A 20,785-nucleotide genomic window follows, 5' to 3' on the forward strand; every position below is an offset into this window, starting at 1 on the left:
AGGCGTGGCGCCTTTGCGGTCCTCTCCTGAGAGTGTCCTCCTTCCGTCCGCCCGTGGGGGGGGGGGGTCTAGGGTCCCCCATAGTCCATCATGTCGTGTGGGGGGGTCTAGTGTCCCCCACAGTCCATCATGTCGTGTGGGGGGCCTAGGGTCCCCCACAGTCCATCATGTCGTGTGGGGGGCCTAGGGTCCCCCACAGTCCATCATGTTGTGTGGGGGGCCTAGGGTCCCCCATAGTCCATCATGTCCGCCCGTGTGGGGGGTCTAGTGTCCCCCACAGTCCATTATGTCCTCCCGTTGGGGGGGGTCTAGGGTCCCCCACAGTCCATCATGTTGTGGGGGGGTCTAGTGTCCCCCACAGTCCATCATGTCGTGTGTGGGGGGTCTAGTGTCCCCCACAGTCCATCATGTTGTGGGGGGTCTAGTGTCCCCCACAATCCATCATGTCGTGTGTGGGGGTCTAGGGTCCCCCATAGTCCATCATGTCCGCCCGTGTGGGGGGTCTAGGGTCCCCCATAGTCCATCATGTCCTAGGGTGTTTTAGATCTAACTTCCACAGATGGGAGAACGCACGTATCAGCGAACGTCGTTCTTCACGCACCACCGACGTTTCTACAGCCAGCGACCTGGAGGGCACTGAGAAGCGCGGAGGAAACCGAGACTCTTCAGAGTCAACAGACGTTTCATAGAGACCGAGGGAGGCTGCGGGAGGAGCAGATCCGCCCCACCCCCACCGGCCTTGGCCAGCAGCCCCCCCCCCCCCCCCCCCCCCCCCGTTGCCTGGAGGACTTGGGGCGGCTGTGCGTGCTGAGCTGCCGTGGTCACGGGACAGCGGCCCCGGCCCCGGCCACCTGCTGCCAGGGCAGCGAGGAGCAGGTGAGCCAGACCCGGCGGCTGTTGGCACGTGGCCATTTCCTTGTTCTTGGCAGGATTGCCAAAGGCCTCTCAGGCCCGCTGCCAGCCCTCAGGCAAGATGGACGCCAGCCCATCTTCCTTTCCCTACTTTCCCTAGCTTCGACTGGTCACGATGGAGGACGGTTGGCCTGCACCCCGCCCTCCCCCCCCCCCCCCCACGACTCAGTGTCTGTGACCCCGGTGCCCTCCTCCACAGCCACGCTCAGGACCAAGTCCTGCGGGGAGTCTGAGCCTGGCACGGACCGGAGGAGAACGGTCGCTCAGGACAGAAGAGGGGAGCGTCAACACACGGCAGCAGACTAGTCCTGACGCGGTGGAGCCCCGGACGGTTTAAAGAGTTCACTTTACGGAAGAGAGAAACAAACAAACAAACAAACCAAAAAAACAACACCCAATGAAAGAATTTGTCTCTAACCACCTCTCTTCTCCACCCCCCCCCCCCCCAGCGTCTTAGAATAGGCAGTTTCTGACAGCAAGGCAGGCAGGGGAGGAAGCAGGGCGGTTTTAGGGTTCCTCACCTTGACTATGCTGATGGGCTTCCGCGATAAGTGAAAGCTGGCGTACAGCAGGAACGTCAGGGCGAAGATGAAGGCTCTGTACCTGAAACACAGGCGGGGAGGGAGCTCGGAGCTGCTAGGTGCTGGGCGATGGATGCTTTGCCATTCCTGTTACCAGCCAACACCCCTCACCCTGGACCACATGCCAATAGTAAAAGAAATGGCACACTGTGTGTGTGCGTGTGCGCGCTCACACGTGCGTGCACGTGTATACGCTGGTGCCGGGGATTGAACTCAAGGCCTTGAGCTCTCACTTGGCTTTTTCCACTCAAGGCTGACACCATACAAACGTGAACCACGCCTCTGCTTCTGGCCCTCGCTGAGTAACTGGAGAGAAGGGTCCCTCTGTCTTTTCTGCCTGAGCTGGCTTTGAACCGCCACCCTTGGATCCCAGCCTCCTGAAGAGCTAGGATTGGAGGGCTGAGCCACCAGCTGAACATGGCGTAAGAGACAGGAGAGCCGGCTTCCTCCTGCCCTGCGCTCGCTCGCCGCACCGCCACGGGATCGGAGCGTGGCCGGGCCCCGCGGCGGAGGGCTCTGTCCCCAAGGAGGTCCCCACGCCGGCCGCCCCTCCCCAGACCCGCCCTCGAGCGCGCAGCCTGTGCCCCTGACAGCTCCGCCACGCTGGGAGCTCCCCCCCACCCCCCCCCCCCCCCGCCCGCCAATCAGGTGGTGTGCGCGGAGCCCAGGTCGCTTTCTGATGACAGAGATCCCGATGAGACCCCGGTGGAGGCGAAGAGACGGCACCAGGTGCAGGGAGGGTGCAGGCCGTGCACACCCCGCAGGGCCGCCTCCAGCGTTCGGCAGACCACAAGCCCCGAGCCTGGCCTCGGGGCTTCCTGGAGCTTCACCCACGGTGGGTGACTGACCCGCCATCGGCCCCTCCTCCCGGGAAGCAGAGCTGTGCTTGGAACCAACCCTCCGATCGGGCGACCTGTCCCGCCCTGAGGGGACCCAGACGCCCTCCGCCTCCGCTCATCTCAGTTGCGCAAAGTGACGTGTGCGACTTCACAGATGCCAAGGATTTGGAGAGCTCTGTGCCGGGACCGGAAGCAGGGACCAAGCGTACACACACCAACTAGCATGTCACAAGATCGCAAATGTCCACTGGGGCATCCTGTTCTGCCTACCACAGGTGGACCGGCCCCAAGACCCGAGTTTCCAGCCCCCGCCCAGTGGACAGACCACACAGCCTGTGAATGGCCCTTCTGCCCTGGGGGGGGGTCCGGGGTCCCCTTCTCCACGGGCCACAAGGAGCATGAGCAACGCCAGCGCCCACCAGCACCTCCCGTCCCCCATGGAGAGGGGGCCTCCGCGGCCGGCTCCCTGTGGATGGCCTTGGCCTGTCCTCCAGGGCCCGGAAGCCGCAGGCTGTCTGGTCGGGACAGGGCCGGGCGCTCTGCATTCCTCCAGGGCCCACGTGGCCCGGGGGAGGGGACACGGCAGCCCTGAACGCCAGGTCCCGTCCACGCAGGGAGCGCAGGGCCGGACGGGGCACTGAAGGCACCTGCCGGGCGCGCGGCCCGCAGGCCAGCAGGGCTCTCTGGAGAGGCCTCCCCAGGGGGTCAGGGTGGAGGTCAGCGTGCACACAGGCGGGAGTCGCCTGCAGATGGGGGGGACACCTTATGTGCACCCGGTTTACTTCCTCCATGCCTAAGCCGTCCTTCCTCTGGAGCTTGGGTCCCCCACTCCCGCCAGGCCAGCGACAGCAGCCCCGCTCAGCCCGCCCCTCCCCAGCCCTTTGGCAAGCGGAGGCCTTCCTTCCGCGGGGCTGTCCTGAACCAGGCCGCTGACCCCCGAGCCCCTCTGGGGGGGCCCTTCATCCTCGGCCTCGTCCCGCTCCGTTATGAAATGAGGGTTCACCCCATCGTGCACGGTGTTGAACAGAGTCCTCACGTCTACCGCCACTCCCGAGTGCCACCTCACTAGGAAATGGCGTCCTTCAGACGTGGTTGGCGGGGGGCGAGGTCGAATGAGCTCAGGGCGGGGGCTGGTGTGGTGGAGGGAGGAGGAAGGACAGGCAAGGACCCAGGAGGGCCGGAGGCTGAGAGGCACAGTGCGGGCCCGGGCCTGGGGTGGACGGTCAGGGACGGGGGGCACTGCCGGCCGCCCCGGGGGCCTGCAGGGGGACCACGGCCCCGATGTCACTTTGGCCTTATTCTCCTGGGACTTTGGGAGAATCCACATGTCTCGTTAGAGACACACAGGTCATGGTACGTTGTTGGGAGAGTCTAGGAAACGAACTCAACCCTCACCTTTTCTTACAATTTTTTGCTTGATGCAATATACCCTTAAGATTAAAATAGATACAAGGAGATGCGGCTCAGATACAAGGAGATGCGGCCCTCGGGCTCGGCCCTAGCGCTCCACTTGTGAGCACTAAAGGTGAACTGTGGAATGTCAACACAAGGGCGTGTTTGGGGTGGGGGGGGCATGGCTCAAGTGGCCGATCACCTCCCCAGCAGGCGCGAGGCTGGAGTGCAAACCACAATAGAGGACAATTTTTTTTTTTTAATGAATCCTAAATTGCTAGCAAAAATCCAAGTCCCAAGTGTTGTAGGAAGCAGAGCTGACTCCATCTTGATTAGGGAAACATGGTAGCAAAGATTGGGGGGAGTAGAGCTGACTCCATCTTGATTAGTGAAACATAGTAACAATTGTTAAAATGGAGTTAAATATTAGGTCAACCTGACCCCAAGATTCTGCTTCTGTGAATGGCTTGCTTAACTCGTTTGATGTTTGCTCTGCCCTGCATCAACCCCCTACATCTGTGCTGTGCTTTTACCTTTGTAAACCCCAGTTTGAGGACTGCTTGGGGGTCACGGTGTTAACGCCCAAATCTGCACTGTGTCCCTGGCCGGTCAACCCTCCTTTCACTGTCCCAGTTTCAGCTTCTGAGTCTGTGCTGCGTCCCTGGCCGGTCAGTCCGCTTTATGTTTCCCCAGTAAATCCGTCTTTTTGCTTGAGACTGTCCCTGAGCGGTGGACTCCTGGAGGGACGCAGAATCCCCTCCCTCCAACCCCGTAACACCAGGGATGTTGCCCCGGGACAGGGGTACACCTGCAGGGCCCTGCAAAGGTGCTGTTGAGTGCCACGCGGCCCCCGAAGGGCCAGGACGGCCACTTCTCCATCATTCCCCACAGACAGAAGCACACACCAATCTACAAACGCTTTGGAGACTGACTCAGCAAGCAACGGACACACAGAGTAGTCATGGAAACGCGGACGCGACACTGTGTCGCCCTGGGCGTGCTCCCTCAGGTGACTGAGAGGCCAGGGACACTGGCGAGGTCACAGGTGACGATTCTGCCCGCCCCCCCCCCCCACTCTCCACTGACTAACGGCCAGGAAGCCGAGGGAACCGCGCGCTGGGGGGACGGAGGCGCCTGTCCAGAGAGGCCTCCATCTGCACAGCCAGACCCCGTCTTCCGAGAGCACGCATCCTCCTGGAGGGAGGCCACACCAGAAAGAGCTCCACCAATTCCTTCTGCATTCAATGGGCCACAAATCCTCTCCCAGGAAACAACTACGAGTGTTAACTCTTGCCGCAGGAGAGACGCAGCCCCACCTCAGGGAGACGGGCCCTGGTCTTCTGTTCCTCCTGCTCTAAGGATCCACTTATCTTTCCACTGTCTCCCAAGTCTCCTCCCCCCCCCCCCCATTAAAGATGATAATGAGCCCCCAATTCGAAACATCCTGGAGTCCAGCTTCTGGAAGACCTTTCATCCAGACGTGATTAAATCTCAGTGCTCTCTCACTTGTCTTTTGTCAGTTTACCTCACAGGCCCCTAAACGCTCAGCCACAAGACTAGGAAGGTCTTCCTCCCTAGCAGAGGTGAGGAGGAAGCACTGGAGGTCAGAAAGCTCCAGCCTCTGCCCGGCCATGCTCCCTTCCAGGGAGGCGGAACACCGGACCCCGCGGGAGGGGCCCAGAGTGGGCAAGCTGGGAAGGGTGCTCCCAACATGAAGCAGGGTTCTTGTCTCCTGGAAGTGGGTCAAGTTCAGGTCCTCTCTGACACCTGGGCCTGGCAAGACCACGTATCTGGGTTTATTATTATTATAATCACGTTTACCAATAACCAGTTTATAATCTTGCCTCTAATCCTTGGCCTTTTTTTTTCTGCAGCGACCATGATGATTTCAGCCCCCCCCCCCCAGGACCCGCCCAGGAGCCCGACGTGGTCGCCAAATAGAAGGCCTTAGGGGGCCGGGCTCCAGTCCACAGTTTCCACCTGAGCGGAGGCCTCCATTCACCGCCACCCAGGGCTCACCACTGATCCCTGGAGAAAGAGATAAGGAAGCGGATGCCGCCGGGGAGTCGAGCCATTTACGTCACCACGCCGCCGCGGGAGCTCCAGCCACACAATCGGACGCTGTGTACACAGGGAGTTGGTTCCCCTCCACGTCTCCTCGCTGGGAAGGCAGGGCTGTTCTGCGGGGTGGTGCTCCTGGTCCCTCCGGCAGGGGGCCACACTGTAGGGGGGAAGGAGAAGCATTGGAAAGTCTGCCGCACCGTCTCGGAGACACCAACACTAGAAGTGACTCGACGGCCATGGAGCCATCTGGTGAAGATCAAAGCTGGCCTTCTGAGCCCGGGGATGGTGGGGGGGTGTGGAGGGGTAACTCTCCTCTAAGAACTGTCCTGGCGCCATTTGTCCAAAGCTCACTGAAATGAATTTTCACGTGATGCTCTGACAACACGTAGGGAGAAAGAGGCTCGCACCTTCATCTGCAAGGCTCCTAGAGCTCAGGTGAGCGCCCTCTACACCAGTGGCTGATGCTTCAATGGACCCAAGTGTGCCCACCGGTTACACCAGATGGTCAATCGTCGGCACGAGCCGAGGCACAGTTCTGCCCACTGTTCGTGAGGCCACCACCCTTGAGCCCAGTCCCCTCGCCGTGGCTTCGCAAGCTCAGTGGAAAGCGGGGAGATCAGATCTGGCCGGTGCCATCTTGAGCACACGGTGGACGGCAGGGTCTGGCATCTTGTCTTTATGGGGGGGGGGGGGGGAAGGCGACGGTGTCCCTGGAGGCAGGGGTGGGGACTTGGGTGATAGGTTACTAAACCTGTCCGGTGTCTGGGACTTGAGTTTCCTGTGACCCTGACCCCTGACCTGACCCTATTTAGGCCCAGAGCAGCACAGGCCCTGTGACGCCCGGCCACGTGTCTCCGTGTTCCTGTCTCTTCTCCGGTCACCATGGCGTCCACGTCCGCTCTCCATTGGAGCGTCATTGGTTTGCTGGCCTTGTTTTTGTTCTTTCTTTCCTCCCTGGCCTTCACGGTTCACTTTTCCAGCAGTGTCAAATGCATTTGCTGGCTGCTGGCCTTTGAGACAGGAATCCACCGTGCCGTCGCTGGCCTTTTAGTCAAGACTCCGAATTGGGCCTCTCAAAACGTGGCTTCCCTGTTTTCTTGTGACTGTATCTGTATCTGATGTACAGGGCCGCAAGTGACCCTGCTTCGGGATGACCTTCCCCTAGCCGTCTCTGTAGATCTCTCGTCTCCCGTGATTACCTCGGGTGCCACGGGAATGGCTTCGTTATAAAGTCCGAGCCGGAGGGGAGCAGTGCAGGAAGGGATGGAGTGAGGCCTGGGGCTGATAAAGGACCCAAACACGCAGCCACTCAGTCTCCCACCCCAAAGCCAGGGCTTATCTTCCCGAGTCACTGTGTCCTCTGGGCTACACTGGGGCTATAGTTCAGTGGTGGAGGGTTGCTTAGCAAGCCAAAGGTTCTGGCTTCTATTCCCAGCATCACACGCGTGCACGCGCGCACACACACACGCACACACGCACGGCACACTCCTGGCTGTTTGCTCTGTACACCACATTGTACAGAACAATTCAAAATCCTTGCTGAAAGTTCATTCACAGCCTGACCCCTACCTCCTTCAAGGAAGGCAGAGGAGACGCCTTTTCGGCCACAGCCACTGCGAGCCCACTTTAGCAAGTAGAATTTGTTCTACGGCCCCATCCCACACACCCCCCATCGCCCCTCCCACCCCCACCCTGGGCAGGGTAAGTCTAGGCCAATTGCTTAACTGCTCCCTCAGCGGGGTGGCAGACAATACATTGCCCATCATGGTGCTTCTTTCCATAGTGCCTGGAGCTCCTGTTCAAATGCTCCTTCCCATAATGCCCTGGGTGCCTGCTCAACCAATGGAGAGAGCCAGGGCGGGACATGCACAAGCCATCAAGCAATCAGCACAGGGCCAGGGGAGATGTGGGAGGAGCCTGCACTATAACAACAGCCCTCCCTCCAGAGGACCCAGGCTCCTCTTTGCCCCTCTCCACCTGGACTGGAAGTGTCAGACTTTCTTCCACGGCTTTCCTTTCACTTTCAAATAAACTTACTGTTTACCTTAAAACACTTTCTAACTCCAGCACTTTCTAATTCTAACACTTTTTAATTCGTTAATGGGTGGAGAAAATGAACACAGTCCCCTAGACAACATGGTCTGATGACACTAGTAGCATTGTCACAGAAGCTTGATCCCTGAAAAGCACCTGGCACCCGGCTTTGCGTAGAGCAGGTGCTCAGTCAGTACGAGCCGGGCTGGGTTGTTTGGCAGCCTAGAAACTGGACAGTGGGCAGGGCTGTAAGTGACGGCCCTACCCATCCAAGTCCGAAGCAAACACGAAAAACTGGACTGAATAAATCATCACGAATCTCCAGAACCACTCTGGCTCAAATGTCTTCACTCAAATGACATTTTGCTAAAACTATGCTCAAAATGAAACCGTGCAGTGGCAATGACTTTGAAGGGTTTGGATTCAATTGTGCGAAGCCTGAAAAAAATAAACAAACCAACCCAAATATTCAGTCAAATTTCTTTGTCTACCAAAGCTGCGGCATAATGACGGCACTTCTTGGTAAAATGGGTGGAAGTAGGGTGCTATAAATTCTCAGGGGAAGTAAAGATGGACACACTGTGGGCGCTGGTGGCTCACGCCTGTCTTCTTAGCTACTTGGGAGGCTGAGATCTGAGGATTGTGGTTCTAGGAAGTGTAAAGTCCACCCAGAGAGGGCTCCAGGCAGACGCCCCCCACCTGGTTAAGGCTCCACCCAGTTACCAGGGCAACCCAGCAGACCTGGAGGCAGTTACCTCCCCCTGCCCTGAGGTCACATCCTAATCCACCTGGCCACACCCCCTGCCCCTGCCCTAGATAAGGCAGGGCGGGATGGGGGTGGGGTGGGGGAAGGGAGGCCCGCCCCTTCGCTACTTCCCTACAGCCTTCATCTCGGCCAAAGGCCAGCAGTTTGGAGCCTGAATACGGCATGGCGTTCTCCTCATCGGCTACCTACTTTAATAACTCTCACACACGACATGGCATTCTCCTCATCGGCTACCTACTTTAGGCCTTCCTTTTGTTGGGGAGCAGAGAGGAAAAGAGTAGTTGAAATGGGGGTCTTAATTTCAGACCCAAGAGAAAACCAGGAGACAGAAGAAAGAGAGCTATAAGCTATCAGTATGAAAATAAAAAAATGAAGCCTGCTAGGTGCTGGAGGTTCACACCTGTAATCCTAGCTACTCAGGAGGTTGAGATCTGAGGATTGCAGTTTAAAGCCAGCCTGGGCAGGACGGTCTGTGAGATTCTTATCTCCGAAAAACTAATAAGAAAAGGCTGGAAGCGGGGCTGGGGATATAGCCTAGTGGCAAGAGTGCCTGCCTCGGATACACGAGGCCCTAGGTTCGATTCCCCAGCACCACATATACAGAAAATGGCCAGAAGTGGCGCTGTGGCTCAAGTGGCAGAGTGCTAGCCTTGAGCGGGAAGAAGCCAGGGACAGTGCTCAGGCCCTGAGTCCAAGGCCCAGGACTGGCCAAAAAAAAAAAAAAAAAAAAAAAGAAGAAAAGGCTGGAAGTGGCGCTGTGGCTCAAGTGGTACAGCCCTAGCCTTGAGCACAAAGAGGCTCAGGGACAGCACCCAGGCCCAGAATTCAAGCTCCGGGACTGGCAATAAAAAGATGGCCACACTGATTTCACAGTGCGGCCTCCAGAGCTCTGCTCCACCAGCTCCCTCCCTCCCCGCCCTGCCCCCGGGCCTGGCAGCACCCACCTGAGCCTGAAGGCTCCAGGCCCAGGTCAGTGGCAGGGGTGGGACGGCCCGGCCAGATCCCCAGCGAGCTACCGGAACTGGCTCCACCTTCCATAGGCTGGGAGTAAAAAAAAGAAGAGAACTTCCAGGAGGTCGGAGGACTCCACCTAGGAGCAAATTCCGGGTCATCGGGCTGGCCTGGGGCACCTCCTCCCTCCGCCACACTGCCTCCGCCAGGGACCAGGACCTCCCTGGACAGCTCACTCAAGTGACACCCTGGTTTTGGCACATGGCCTAAAACACATAAAGAGGAGTTGTTAACCTTCTCTGTTCAGAGGCTCGCGGGAACGTTTCCCCTTCAGGGAAAAGGATCAGGAGGTAGTGTCACTAGAGTAACCACTGGCAGCCTAGGGACTAACCCCCTGGGGGTGGGAGGTGGCCTCAACGCTGGCCCTTCTGGCACAAGACCTGAGCCGAGAGGAACATGCTTGGCTGAGCCCCTCTCCACCCCCAGTGGGGGCTTCGGTGTCCCCCAGGAGGACATTTCCCTCTTCTGCAGCTCCAGCTAATGAGGGTGGCCGGCAGAGAGACAGCAGCAAGAAGGCACGATGACATACAAAGCAGCCTCTCAGACAATGGCAAACATTTTAAACTGGATTACAGCTGTGTGTGTGTGTGTGTGTGTCCCAAGGTTTGAATCCAGGGCCTGGATGGCTTCGAAGGATCCTCAGATCTCAAAGGCTCCGCTACAGCTAGAGCTACAGGCACGAGCCACCACCTCCGGGCTCCAACTGAATTACATTTTAAGCTCAAAGATGAGTTGTGCAATAATAGACGCCTCCCCAAAGTTTCAAGCAATTTCTTTTGAATAGGGAGATAGACCACAACTTCCGCTTACAAGGAAGCACTTTCCAAGTTGCCGGCTCCCGTCTACAGCGGAGATGAGTGGAAAGGGTCACTTCTCAAGTCCAGGAAGAAATTCAAATTCTGTCCCCAACTCCCTTTCCCCAGCCCGGGACACCAGCAGAGCGTCCCAGGGCGAGCGCCCCGGGCAGAAGTGCAGGGCTGCCCCCGCGGGCGGCGGGTGGAGGGGGCGAGGCTGGGGGGGGGGGCGCCCCGAGCCGCCCCCTACGGGGACGGACGGAGATAGCGGGCGGTTCTGACACTCGGACCTCGCAGACCTGCGATCCGGGCGGGAAGGCGGGCGCCTCCCCGCGGGGGAGGAGGGGAAGGGCTCCGGGGGCAGGGGGCTTACCTCGCCTTCCCGGGTCCGGGCGCGGGGGCCGGGCCGGGGACGGGGGGTGCGGGGCTCCCCGGCCCAGGAAGCCTTTACTGTAGCCCGAGCGGCTTGACCTCGCGCCGCCGGCCGGGGTGGGCGATGCGCGCCGGCTCCGCCCCGAGCCCGCGGGCGCGGGGACCGGGGGTGAACCCCGCGTGGGGTCGGGGGTGGTGACCGGGCACCGGGGCCGGGGGCGCGCCGGGCGCGGGGGCGTGGGGAGGGCGGGGCCCCGCCGGGCGCGCCACGTCCCCGCCGCGCGGAGGAGCACGCGCGGGCGCCCCTGGCTGTCACCGCGGCGGGGAGGCGGGGGCCGGGGCGGGGCCGCGAGGGGCGCGACCCCCGGGACCCTGGCGCGCCTTCCCGGTCCTCGCTCTCCCGGGCCCGGAGCGCCCGGCGTGGTGGCCCCGGCCTCCCTTCCAGACCCTTCCCGAGACCCCGCGCCCGGGCAGGAACCAAAGCAAAGGACGCCGGGCGCGGGAGAGGCCTGGGCGGCCGGCAGGTGCGGCGGGGCGGGGAGGGGAGGGGAGGGGAGGGGTCTCCGCGCCCCCGCCCCCCGCGCGCGCCCCCCCTCCCGGCCCCCCGCGCGCGCCTCACCTGCGCCCCGGGGCGGCTCGCCGCCCGGCCGGGCGCCCCGGGCGCTTCCTGCCCGCTACTTCCTGGAGCCGCTGGGCGCCGCCGCTCTTTCGGTTTCCCGGGCCGCGGGGCGCCGGGCCCCGGAGGCGGCGGGGCCGCGCAGCTCCGCCCGCGCCCGCCGGGTGCCGGCCCCGGGGACGCCGGCGTGTGCGCCCCCGCGCGGAGGGCCGCGTCCTACGCCGCCGCCGCCGCCGCGCCCGGTCGGGCTGCCCGGATCCCCGGATCCGGGCCCGCGCGGCCTCCGCTCCCGCGGCTCCTCCGAGGCCGGCGTGGCCCAGCCCGGGGCGCGCCGAGCACAGCCGGGCCGAGGGAGCGCGCGGGCCCGCGGCCCCCGCTCCGCCCGCCCGCGCCCGCCCCAGCCCCGTACCTGCCCCGCCTGCGTCCCCCGGGCCGGCCGAGGGGCCCGAGGGGGCCGAGGCACCTGCTCCACCCCGCGGGGACGCGCCGCACCTGGCATCCGAGCCGCCCCTCCCGGAGAGCCGGCGGGAGGACCGGGAGAACGCGCCGCGGCCGGAGCGCGCGGCCAGCCGAGTCCAACGGCCGAGCGGCCGGCAGGTGTGTGTGGACCGGGCCGGCCCCCGCCCCCGCCCCGGCCCGGGCCGCCGCCCCGGCCGCCGCCCCGGCCGCCGCCCCGGCCCCCGCCCCTCCGCGCCTCCGGAGCCCCGGTAGGGGAGCCGCAGCCAGGCCCAGGCCCTGCGCTGCTGTCCCTGTTGGGTTTGCTGAGCGCAATCCAGCAGTGTGCGCACACACCTGTACCGAGACTTGAACTCAGGGCCCGGGCACTGCCCCTTAGCCTTTTCATTCAAGGTCGGCTCTCTACCACGCGAGCCACAGCTCCACTTCTGGCTTTCTGGAGGTGAGAGCCTCACGCCCTTCCTGCCCTGGAGGGCTTTGAACCAAGATCCTCAGATCTCAGCCTCCTGAGCAGCTAGGATGACAGCCCTGAGCCACCAGCGCCAGGCTTCACTTCCCTCTCCTTTCGGCTAGATCCCTCCCTCTCTGTGCCTCCTGGCCTGTCTGTCTGTCTCTCCCTAACTGTTTCTGGGAGCACCAGAGCCGTCAGCCTGCCCCCTGTATTTCTTACCCAGCACCGTGGCTGGCCTCGCGGGCTGTGGAAGGCAGGTGGCCAGTGGCAGAGCTCGCCGTCCTACTCTGAGCTGAGCCTCCTTGGCGGGCATCGCCTCCTAAAGGGGGCTCTGACCCCGCCCGTCCACAGGGCCATCTGTGGAGTCCCCATGCCTGCGGGAACAAGGCCGGGTTCTAGGGCCCGGAGCCTCTCCCAGGGGCTCTTCAGTTCCCAAGAAGGTGGGTGGGCTTTTTACAGGGTGATGTGTCTTCCCACTCCCCCCCTCCCCCCCACCGCCCCAGCCCTGTACTCCCTCCCCTGGGAGCTCGGGCCTTGGGGACCCAGTAGCGATATGTCACCGCGTTATCTGGGATGCTGTATAAAACCTCAGGGCTTTCTTGGGTCCTCGTGATTCAAGTCCACCTCCTGGCCCCTAGAGGGCGCGGGAGAGGCTCCTGGCATCTGGCCTGGACCGTGCCCACTCCGGTTTGCTTGCTGACTCGATGACAAACAAAGGCGACAGAGGGTGGGGCCGGCTAGGCAGGGTGACGGCATTTTCTCTCCTTAAGTGCGAGGGTATTTGCGCTGCGAGGCAGGCTGGAAGAGACCACGGGGGATCTGGTTGCTCACGTACAATATTTGCTGAAAATATTGGTCTCAGAACTTTGTAAGGCTTTAAAATGTCTTAGCAAAGTACTATTTCCATATTAGTATTTACTGGGAGGCATGGGCCTTCGGCCCTCGCTAGGCAGGATTTCCACGGTGTCGGTCATCCGGCTTTTAGCCCTCGGGTTCTTTGCTTTTCGCCCGGGTTGTTCTCGATCATGGAGCTCCGAGTCGAGTCACGCTTCTCCCGTGACTGGGATGACGGAAGCAGCCTTCCTATTGAGATGTCTTGAAAACAATTTGTTTCTGGTTTTTTTTTTTTTTGGCCTGGGATGGTCTTGAAATATAGTCCTCTGAATATCAGTCTCCCAAATAGCCAGGATTACAGGCTTGAACCACCGGCACTTGGTACATTAGTTTCTTGCACGATTCTGACTTTTCTCACTCACATATCAGTTCTGTGGGGGAAATTTCGTCGTTAACATCTTCACGTGCCACGAAAAAAAAGAAGAGCTGCATTAAGGGAGTGTTGAGTGTGCCCTGAAGCCTGGTTCACAGGGAGAAGGACGGGGGAGCGAGGAACACACTGCGCCCCCAGAACTGTAGCGCGGTGGCACCTTAAACGGCGAGCACGGTGACCCACGCTCAGTCCCCGGTCACGGGTGGGATGAACGGCCAGCCTCCTGGGTGACGCCTGTGCTCTGTTCCCGGCGTCCTGCGGGGCCTGAACATACAAGACTGACGGGGCGCAGCGGCGCGGGGGAGCAGGCCCGGCCAGGCCCAGGGGCGTCGAGAGGAGACTGTCCGCGCTCGGCCTGGGTTACAGTGCTCACGGGCCACTCCCACCCTCGTGTAAGAAGCCGTTTCCCCAGCGCCCCCTTGCTCTCTGGGGACACGGGGCGAGGCTGTGAATGGCGTCCCCGGCCTTCCCGAGGGGGACATGCCCGCCGATTAGCTCCACTGGGCCAGGGGGAGAGGTAGGCTTTATTCCCAAAACAAGTCCACAGGAGAGGCTGAACACTGCACATGAAAACTGCAGAATGTTCATATTGCTTAGAAATATGTAGAAAACTTCCAGAAGAAAAGGGCAAAAGAATGGTTGGGACATGAGAAGGGACCAAGTCAAGCTGGGTTGTTTCTTTGTTATATATGCCTTTTAGTACATTTGATTTTAAAACTATAGCTATTTTTTTTAGGGGGGGGAGGGCAAACCAGGGCTTGAACTAAGGGCCAGGGTGCTGTCCCCAGCCTCTTTGTACTCAAGGCTAGTGTTTCACCCCTTGAGCCACAGCACCACTTCTGGCCTTTTCTGAGTAGTTTATTTAGGAAAAAAGCCTGGGCTGGCTTTGAAGTGTGTGTGATGTTTAGATCTCAGCCTCCTGGGTAGCTAGGATTGCAGGCATGAGCCACAACATCTGGGTTTTTTTTTAAATTGAGATAAGATCTCACTGTGTAGTCTAAACTGGCATAGACTCGCCGTGTAACTCAGACCTGCCTTGAACTCTCAGTCCTCCTACCTCAGCCTCCGAGTGCTGGGACTACAAGTGTGCTACCGCACTAGCTCTGTGTGTGTGTATTGTGTGTGTGTGTGTGATACTGGGATTGAATCCAGAGCCTTGTACATGGTGGGGGTGAGCGATACCCTAGCCCTAGGCATCCATTGTAGTAGAAAAAAAAAAGGAAATGATTAACAAAGAAAGAAGGGCCGGGTGTAGGCTAGGAAGTAGCTCTCAGTGGTAGAATTTGAGACACGAATGCCTTGGTTATGAGCATATGGTGGAGCTTTGCTAGTGTCCTAAGTAATGAGGCCCTTGCCTGTTGACCAGGGTTGCTATAGCTACCAAGGTAAAACAGGCTGGGCACCTTTCCTTGTTTCCCAGGCTCCGCGGGGCAGTACTTTCTAGTAGAACAGCATTCTTGTTTCGTTCTATACCTAAGGCGAGGTGGGTAGTCTGTGAGCCAGTTCTTGTGTGGGGAGTGACAGGGTCCTGCCTGGTTGGGGCTTCCAGGGGGTCTGCAAGCTAATTCCCGGCCTTCCCCCAGCTTTTGGTGAAGCTCTCCTCCTCGGAGGCTGGGCTCCGCTCCCGAGCTGGCGCTTTCCCTGCGCCTGCGTACACAGCTCTGAGTTCTGCCGCATGTGACGCCTCCAGGTAGTATGAGGTCAGGCATCCAGAAACATAAAAATTGCCCCCGACCGCAGAGTCCATTCTGTAGCGGAGCCACAGCCCAGCAGCGGGAGAGACACGCTGGGCGATGTTTATGTTTACAAAGTACTCCGTTCCCTTCAGTTCCGTTGTGGTCAGGCAACTATTTCAGATCCAGGGTTAGCCTTTCAGCATTCCCTCTGGGCCTGTGTCTGATGACTTGGAAGAGAGGGAACTTTCTGTGTGTGTGTGTGTGTGTGTGTGTGTGTGTGTCTGTCAGTCGTGGGACTTGAACTCTGGGCCTAGGAGCTGTCTCTAAACCTCTTTGTGCTCAAGGCTAGTGCTCTACTACTTGAGCCTCAGCACTATGTTCATTTTTTTCTGAGTAGCTTATTCCTGCTAGGTCTGGCTTTGAACCGCGATCCTCAGATCGCAGCCCCCTGAGTAGCAAGGATCACAGGCGTGAGCCAGTGGCACCCGGTGGACCTTCCATTTTCCCCAGTGAGCTAGCGGGCTGGGAGAGTCAGATTCCACAAGCTTCCGTGGTCTTACCAGCACTCGCGTCCTTTTCCTGGCTGAGCTGAGTCCGGATGGGGGTGAATGTGGATGAGTGAGGTTCTGCGCTCACAGAGTCGATCTACCCACTCCCGGGCGGGGGGGGGCAGGCTGATGGGACCCCATGAATACACTTCCGTCTCCGGCGCTCCGGTTCCCCACTGCCACCAGGGGCTTGGTGTGAGGATGGGCGGGGTTGGGTGTCACATGACACAGACAGCCACCTGTTCTACTCATCCCGGTCCTAGGCACGCCGGAAGCGCACTGTGAATGCGTTGTGATCAAGTCGAGTCACACAGAGACTCTGGAAACCACGAGTCAGGTACAAGTGCTTGTGGCCACTCAGCAAGCCAGCGGGCAGGTGTCACCGCCGAGGACACGCCTTGGGAACCGTCGGCCTGGGGTGGTGGTGGTGTGCCGTCTCCACCGCCGAGGTCCCCGCGCCTCTTGCTGTCCTGCGGAGCAGACGCCGGAACCTCCTGGAGCCGCTGGACCTCGAGGGCCCGCCCCGAGCCACACCTGGGGCTCCGGCGTCCACGTAGGGTCACTCGTGTTCTGGTCTGGAAGACGCTGTCAGGCAGGTGAAAAGGAGATGTTTTCACTCCCCAGAACCCACAACGTCACCGTGAGCCTCACGCCCCACCACTCAAAAAGTCCCCCAAACCTCGGCATGCCATAAAATCGACCAGTTTTTAATTTAAAACATTGAAAGCTCTTTTACACGATAACAGTCTAAAATCTAAAATTGTAATGTTAGGAATGAACATTTTTTTCACATATCAAGGAAACCAAGTAATCAAAGGAAGATACAGGTAAATCACATTCTAAATTAAATGCTCTTCCTATTTAAACGTGTATGTATGCCTTTAACATTTCCATTTTTGCTCAAGGAGAAACTGTTCCCGTTTGCCTGCGCTGAGAACCTCCCTCCCCCCGCCCAACCTAAGGAGCACCGGCTCCCATGCCATAAATAGCACAGGGTCATTCCTGTGTGGCCGGGCGTGGCTAGCGGGGGCCAGGGCCGCCTGAGGCAGACGCCCGCTTCTGTTTTCAGCACAGGACCCCGGGGTCCCCACAGAACACAGTCCTGGGGAACCTGGCGCCAGAAGCCGGGCGTAACCGCTCTCCCAGAGACGAGGGGGAAAGGATCCCGTTGGCCCGCCCGCCTGTGTTCTTGGGGCGCGGCTGCCTGCGGGGTTGTCCTGCCTGCTGGTTGTCATGGCTGGGCTTAGGGGAAGAGAACGTGCACTCGAACAAGCACGTGAGCCAAGTTTCCAGAAGAGGAGAGCAGCGCCAGCCGGAGCTGGGAAGCGCCTTCGGTGGCCATCCAAGGTGAATGAGAACCTGAGGAAAGACCCTTGAAATACTGTTTCCTTAAAATCCATACACAATATAATTTCCCTAATCCACGTGTCCTATCTTCTTCAAACTTATATTAAATATCTCCACTAACTCTTTAATGCTTGAGTCAAAATAATCCTAGTATATCTTTTTTTTTTTTTTTGCCAGTCCTGGGGTTTGAACTCAGGGCCTGAGCACTGTCCCTGGCTTCTTTTTTTTTTTTTTGCTCAAGGCTAGCACTGAACCACTTGAGCCACAGCGCCCCTTCTGGCTTTTTCTATATATGTGGCACTGAGGAATCGAACCCAAGCCTCCCTGAATACGAGGCAAGCACTCTACCACTAGGCTACCTTCCCAGCCCCAATCCTAGTATATCCTTAATGTGAAATACTACCCTGTCTTTTAAAAACATTGGCGATGACATGTTGACATGTGCCATAAAAACAGTACTTGATGATGGTAAACCATGAACGGAATCCATTTCCCCAATTTGGTAAAAATGCTTGGTGAGGTTACTGGTCATTTTTACTGTTTTGTTTCTTTTCTTTTAATCAGTCACAGGGCCTGAACTCAGGGCCTGAAGTGCTGTCCCTGAGCTTTTTCACACAAGGCTAGCACTCCACCATGTTGAGCCACAGCTCCGCTTCCGGTTTTCTGGTGGCTAATTGGAGATAAAAGTCAAATGGACATTTCTGCCCAGGCTGGCTTTGAACCGTGATCCTCAGATCTCAGCCTCCTGAGTAGCTAGGATCACAGACATGAGCCACTGGTGCCCACCATCTTTCCTGTCGTCCATCCTTCATTCTGCGCTCCCAGTTTCCTGGTGATGCCGTGATGTTTAGTACCCTGAGCGTCTCTGATTTGTCCAGCTCTGGGTGAAGTGTGGTGCAGAGCTAGAGGGCGGAGGGAAGCCAGCCTGGAGAGTCACAGCCACGTGGCGTGGAAGACGCCTAAGCCCAAGGAGGGTGCGAGGCGGGGGTGGCTTGCATCTGGGGGAGGTGCTACCGCTGACCTCTTCTCCGGTAGAGAAACAGCGGTGGCCAGGTAGACCGAGGGAATAATAGGCTAAGGTGAGCTGTGGAGAACTGACCTACCTCAGTCCCAGTAGGTAACTACAGATGAAGAACCAGTGTCGGGGAGATTGCTGATCACAAAAAGTGAGGCGCGACAAACACCAATCCCTGTGAGGCGCTCCTTTACCCACAAAGCAAAGGAGAAAGGTGTCTGGAGCCGGCTGTGCAGCCGGGAGCCTCGTGCTCCCATGCAGGTGGGAGTGGGGAGGGCACAGTCCTAGGATGTCCCCCTAGGCCACGGGCAGGCCGGGCTACAGTTCCTCCTCCTGGCCCCTTGAATCCCAGGGAGCCCCACTGGAGACCCAGCTCACCGAGGCAGATGCTCGCAGTAATTTCACTCAGCCAGACATCTGTCGGGGCGGGGGGGGCGGGTCACAGCTGTCCACTGCCACATCCCTCAACCACATGCTGAACAGGTGTTTGTCTGCAGCAAATAAAATAACAAGAGTTTAAGACCTGAGCTAAGTGCACGTTATATTTCGACAGAAGCACAATATGTTTCCATAGAAACTCTAGAGCATTCTTATCCCCTGATGTAGTTTGGCCCTTACGGTCTTCCTGAAAGCTGGGCGGGGTGCTCCTTACTCTGGGAGAATAGGGACCGGCCTCTCCGCTCGCCACCTTTTCCCTGTGCCGTTCTCAAGGAATACGATGTATTCCCAGGGCTTGGAAAGGTGCATCCCCGTGGTGGATCACAACATGTCTCAGCACCACTGCTGGCAAGAGTGAGGTTGTCTGTATCCAGTACCAAAGTAGCACCAGGGCTGAAGGTGAGACTCGGTGATACAGCACTTGTCTGCACTGCCTGTGGCTCAGTGTCCAGCCCTGCAAAAAGTAGAAACACAGCAGAGCCAGTTTTAAATGACCAAGGGTGGGAAGAGTGGTACCCATTTTAAACAAAGGACTTCACAGAGTTTGATAAGGTGTAAAAGTGTAATTATTTATTAGTGTGGACTAATGTAGAATTTGCTTCGAATGAGTCTGTGCCTTTCACGTTTCCTCATTGACTCCTGACATGTAACCCAGAAGATGCTCAAATGCAGTTTAGTAACTGACAGCGGGACAGAGCTCCTGGAAAATGGAGTCTAAGAGGAATAAAGAGCAAGAGCTTAAGGAGCTCGAAGGAAAAAGAATAAACTTTGATACATTTAACTTTTCCCCTCTTTTTCAAGCACTGCATATAGTTCTGCTGCAAACTATCTCAAGTTCCATTTGCTAAGTGTGTCGGCTGAGGAATTGCTCACTGCCGGGCGCTGTGCCATTGCACGGCCAAGCGCTGCCGCCCAGCGTGAAGCCAAGGCCGCCTTAGCTCCTGCCATCTCTCTCCTCCCCCTCGCCGACTTCCTCGAAATTGTTGGCACCATGGGTTGAATAATCCCACTTCCTGGGTAGAAAGTAATTTATATTTCCTGATAAGTGTGCTTCAATATCCTCAGACTTCAGAGAAGTGTGTGCGTGTGTGTGTGTGCGTGTGTGTGTGTGTGTGTGTGTTATCTGGTTAGTTTTTTCATGTTGGTCGCCAGTTCTAGTCGAGATACAATTCCCAAACAGCTAAAATACCTTGCACTTAAGCCACACGTCTTAATTCTAGAAACTCCGGGTGTGCCAGTTACCTAGGTATCCCAGGTACTGGGCGGAGACTTAAACAGGCGGGGGGGGGGGCATCTGCATGGAGCCCTCTGGGGGGGGCAGCCCTTACAATGTGCATGAGTGCGGATGAATGTGAGCATAAGAAGTAATCTCTTCACATTCCAGCTTCGGATGGTCGCCATTTTCTGGCACGGTCGCCATTTTCTGGCTCGATGCTCTTTGGAAACTTGAGCCTCTGCGCGGAAGAAACACGACTGGAAACAACAAAGAGAAACTGGTGTTTTCTCCTCATCAAACTTCCTAAATGTCTCACCACCTCCCCAGTCCTCTTTTAGACAGACATCCCGAGGTTGTCGTGAGCGGAACATCGTGCTGGAGATGAGGGCCTGTGGTAGAGAATTGCCTAGAATGTGTGACTGGGAGGTCCTAGGTTCAACCGCTCCACCCCCCAAAAAATGATGTAGCAACAGTGTAACTGATAACGGCTAAAATTCAGCAGGTACTTCACTGCGTCCTGGCTCATCATGAAGCACATTGTAGACCTCACAGATGCCTTGTGCAGATTCCCACCCTGACTTCAGCGGGGCTCCGACCTGGGGTCTATTGAATGCCAATGCGGGGAGGGGGCCCAGGTTCCTGGCAGCATCTTCCCCTTCCCCGTCTCAAGCGGAGGAAGGAGAAGGACGTGGGGGGCCATCGAGAGCCTGAAAGCCCAGCCTCAGCCATCACCCAGCTCGGGCAGGGGGTGCCTTGGCGTGCAGGGGTGGCGCTGGGCACGGCGCAGCCTCTGGTCTGGGAGGCCTGCGGTGGGAAGCAGCTCCCGATAAAGAAGGGTCTGCGGCCCAGGGGGGTCTGGTTGCCGCCGTGGGGTGGGGCGGCCCGTGGGTCTCCCCAACCTTCCTTGCCTGTGGACTGTGTGGGTAATTCATTGTGAAGACCTAGTGCGAGGCCTGGTTGCCGCGGGCGATGGCCTTAGGTTGAGAAAAT

The 20,785-nt window shown here is 58.5% G+C and overlaps 2 protein-coding genes across 2 annotated transcripts in view; one reads left to right on the forward strand and one right to left on the reverse strand.

Moving 5' to 3' along the window:
- Slc37a1 (solute carrier family 37 member 1) overlaps positions 1-11,439 on the reverse strand; it is a 33,337-nt gene extending 21,898 nt beyond the window's left edge. Inside the window, 3 exon segments of the mRNA XM_048346193.1 lie at positions 1,434-1,515; positions 5,744-5,945; positions 11,385-11,439. Of these exon segments, the coding sequence (XP_048202150.1) occupies positions 1,434-1,515; positions 5,744-5,799 (138 nt within the window). The 5' untranslated portion in view covers positions 5,800-5,945; positions 11,385-11,439.
- The window catches only part of Rsph1 (radial spoke head component 1), a 40,406-nt gene continuing 20,511 nt past the window's right edge, over positions 891-20,785 (forward strand). Inside the window, exons 1-3 of the mRNA XM_048346194.1 lie at positions 891-896; positions 3,034-3,042; positions 13,874-13,883. The gene's annotated coding sequence lies outside the window, so the exon portion shown is untranslated. The remainder of the gene's footprint in view (positions 897-3,033; positions 3,043-13,873; positions 13,884-20,785) is intronic.

The sequence above is a fragment of the Perognathus longimembris genome, chromosome 5, assembly GCF_023159225.1.
Source record: "Perognathus longimembris pacificus isolate PPM17 chromosome 5, ASM2315922v1, whole genome shotgun sequence".
NCBI classification, from domain to species: Eukaryota; Metazoa; Chordata; class Mammalia; order Rodentia; family Heteromyidae; genus Perognathus; species Perognathus longimembris.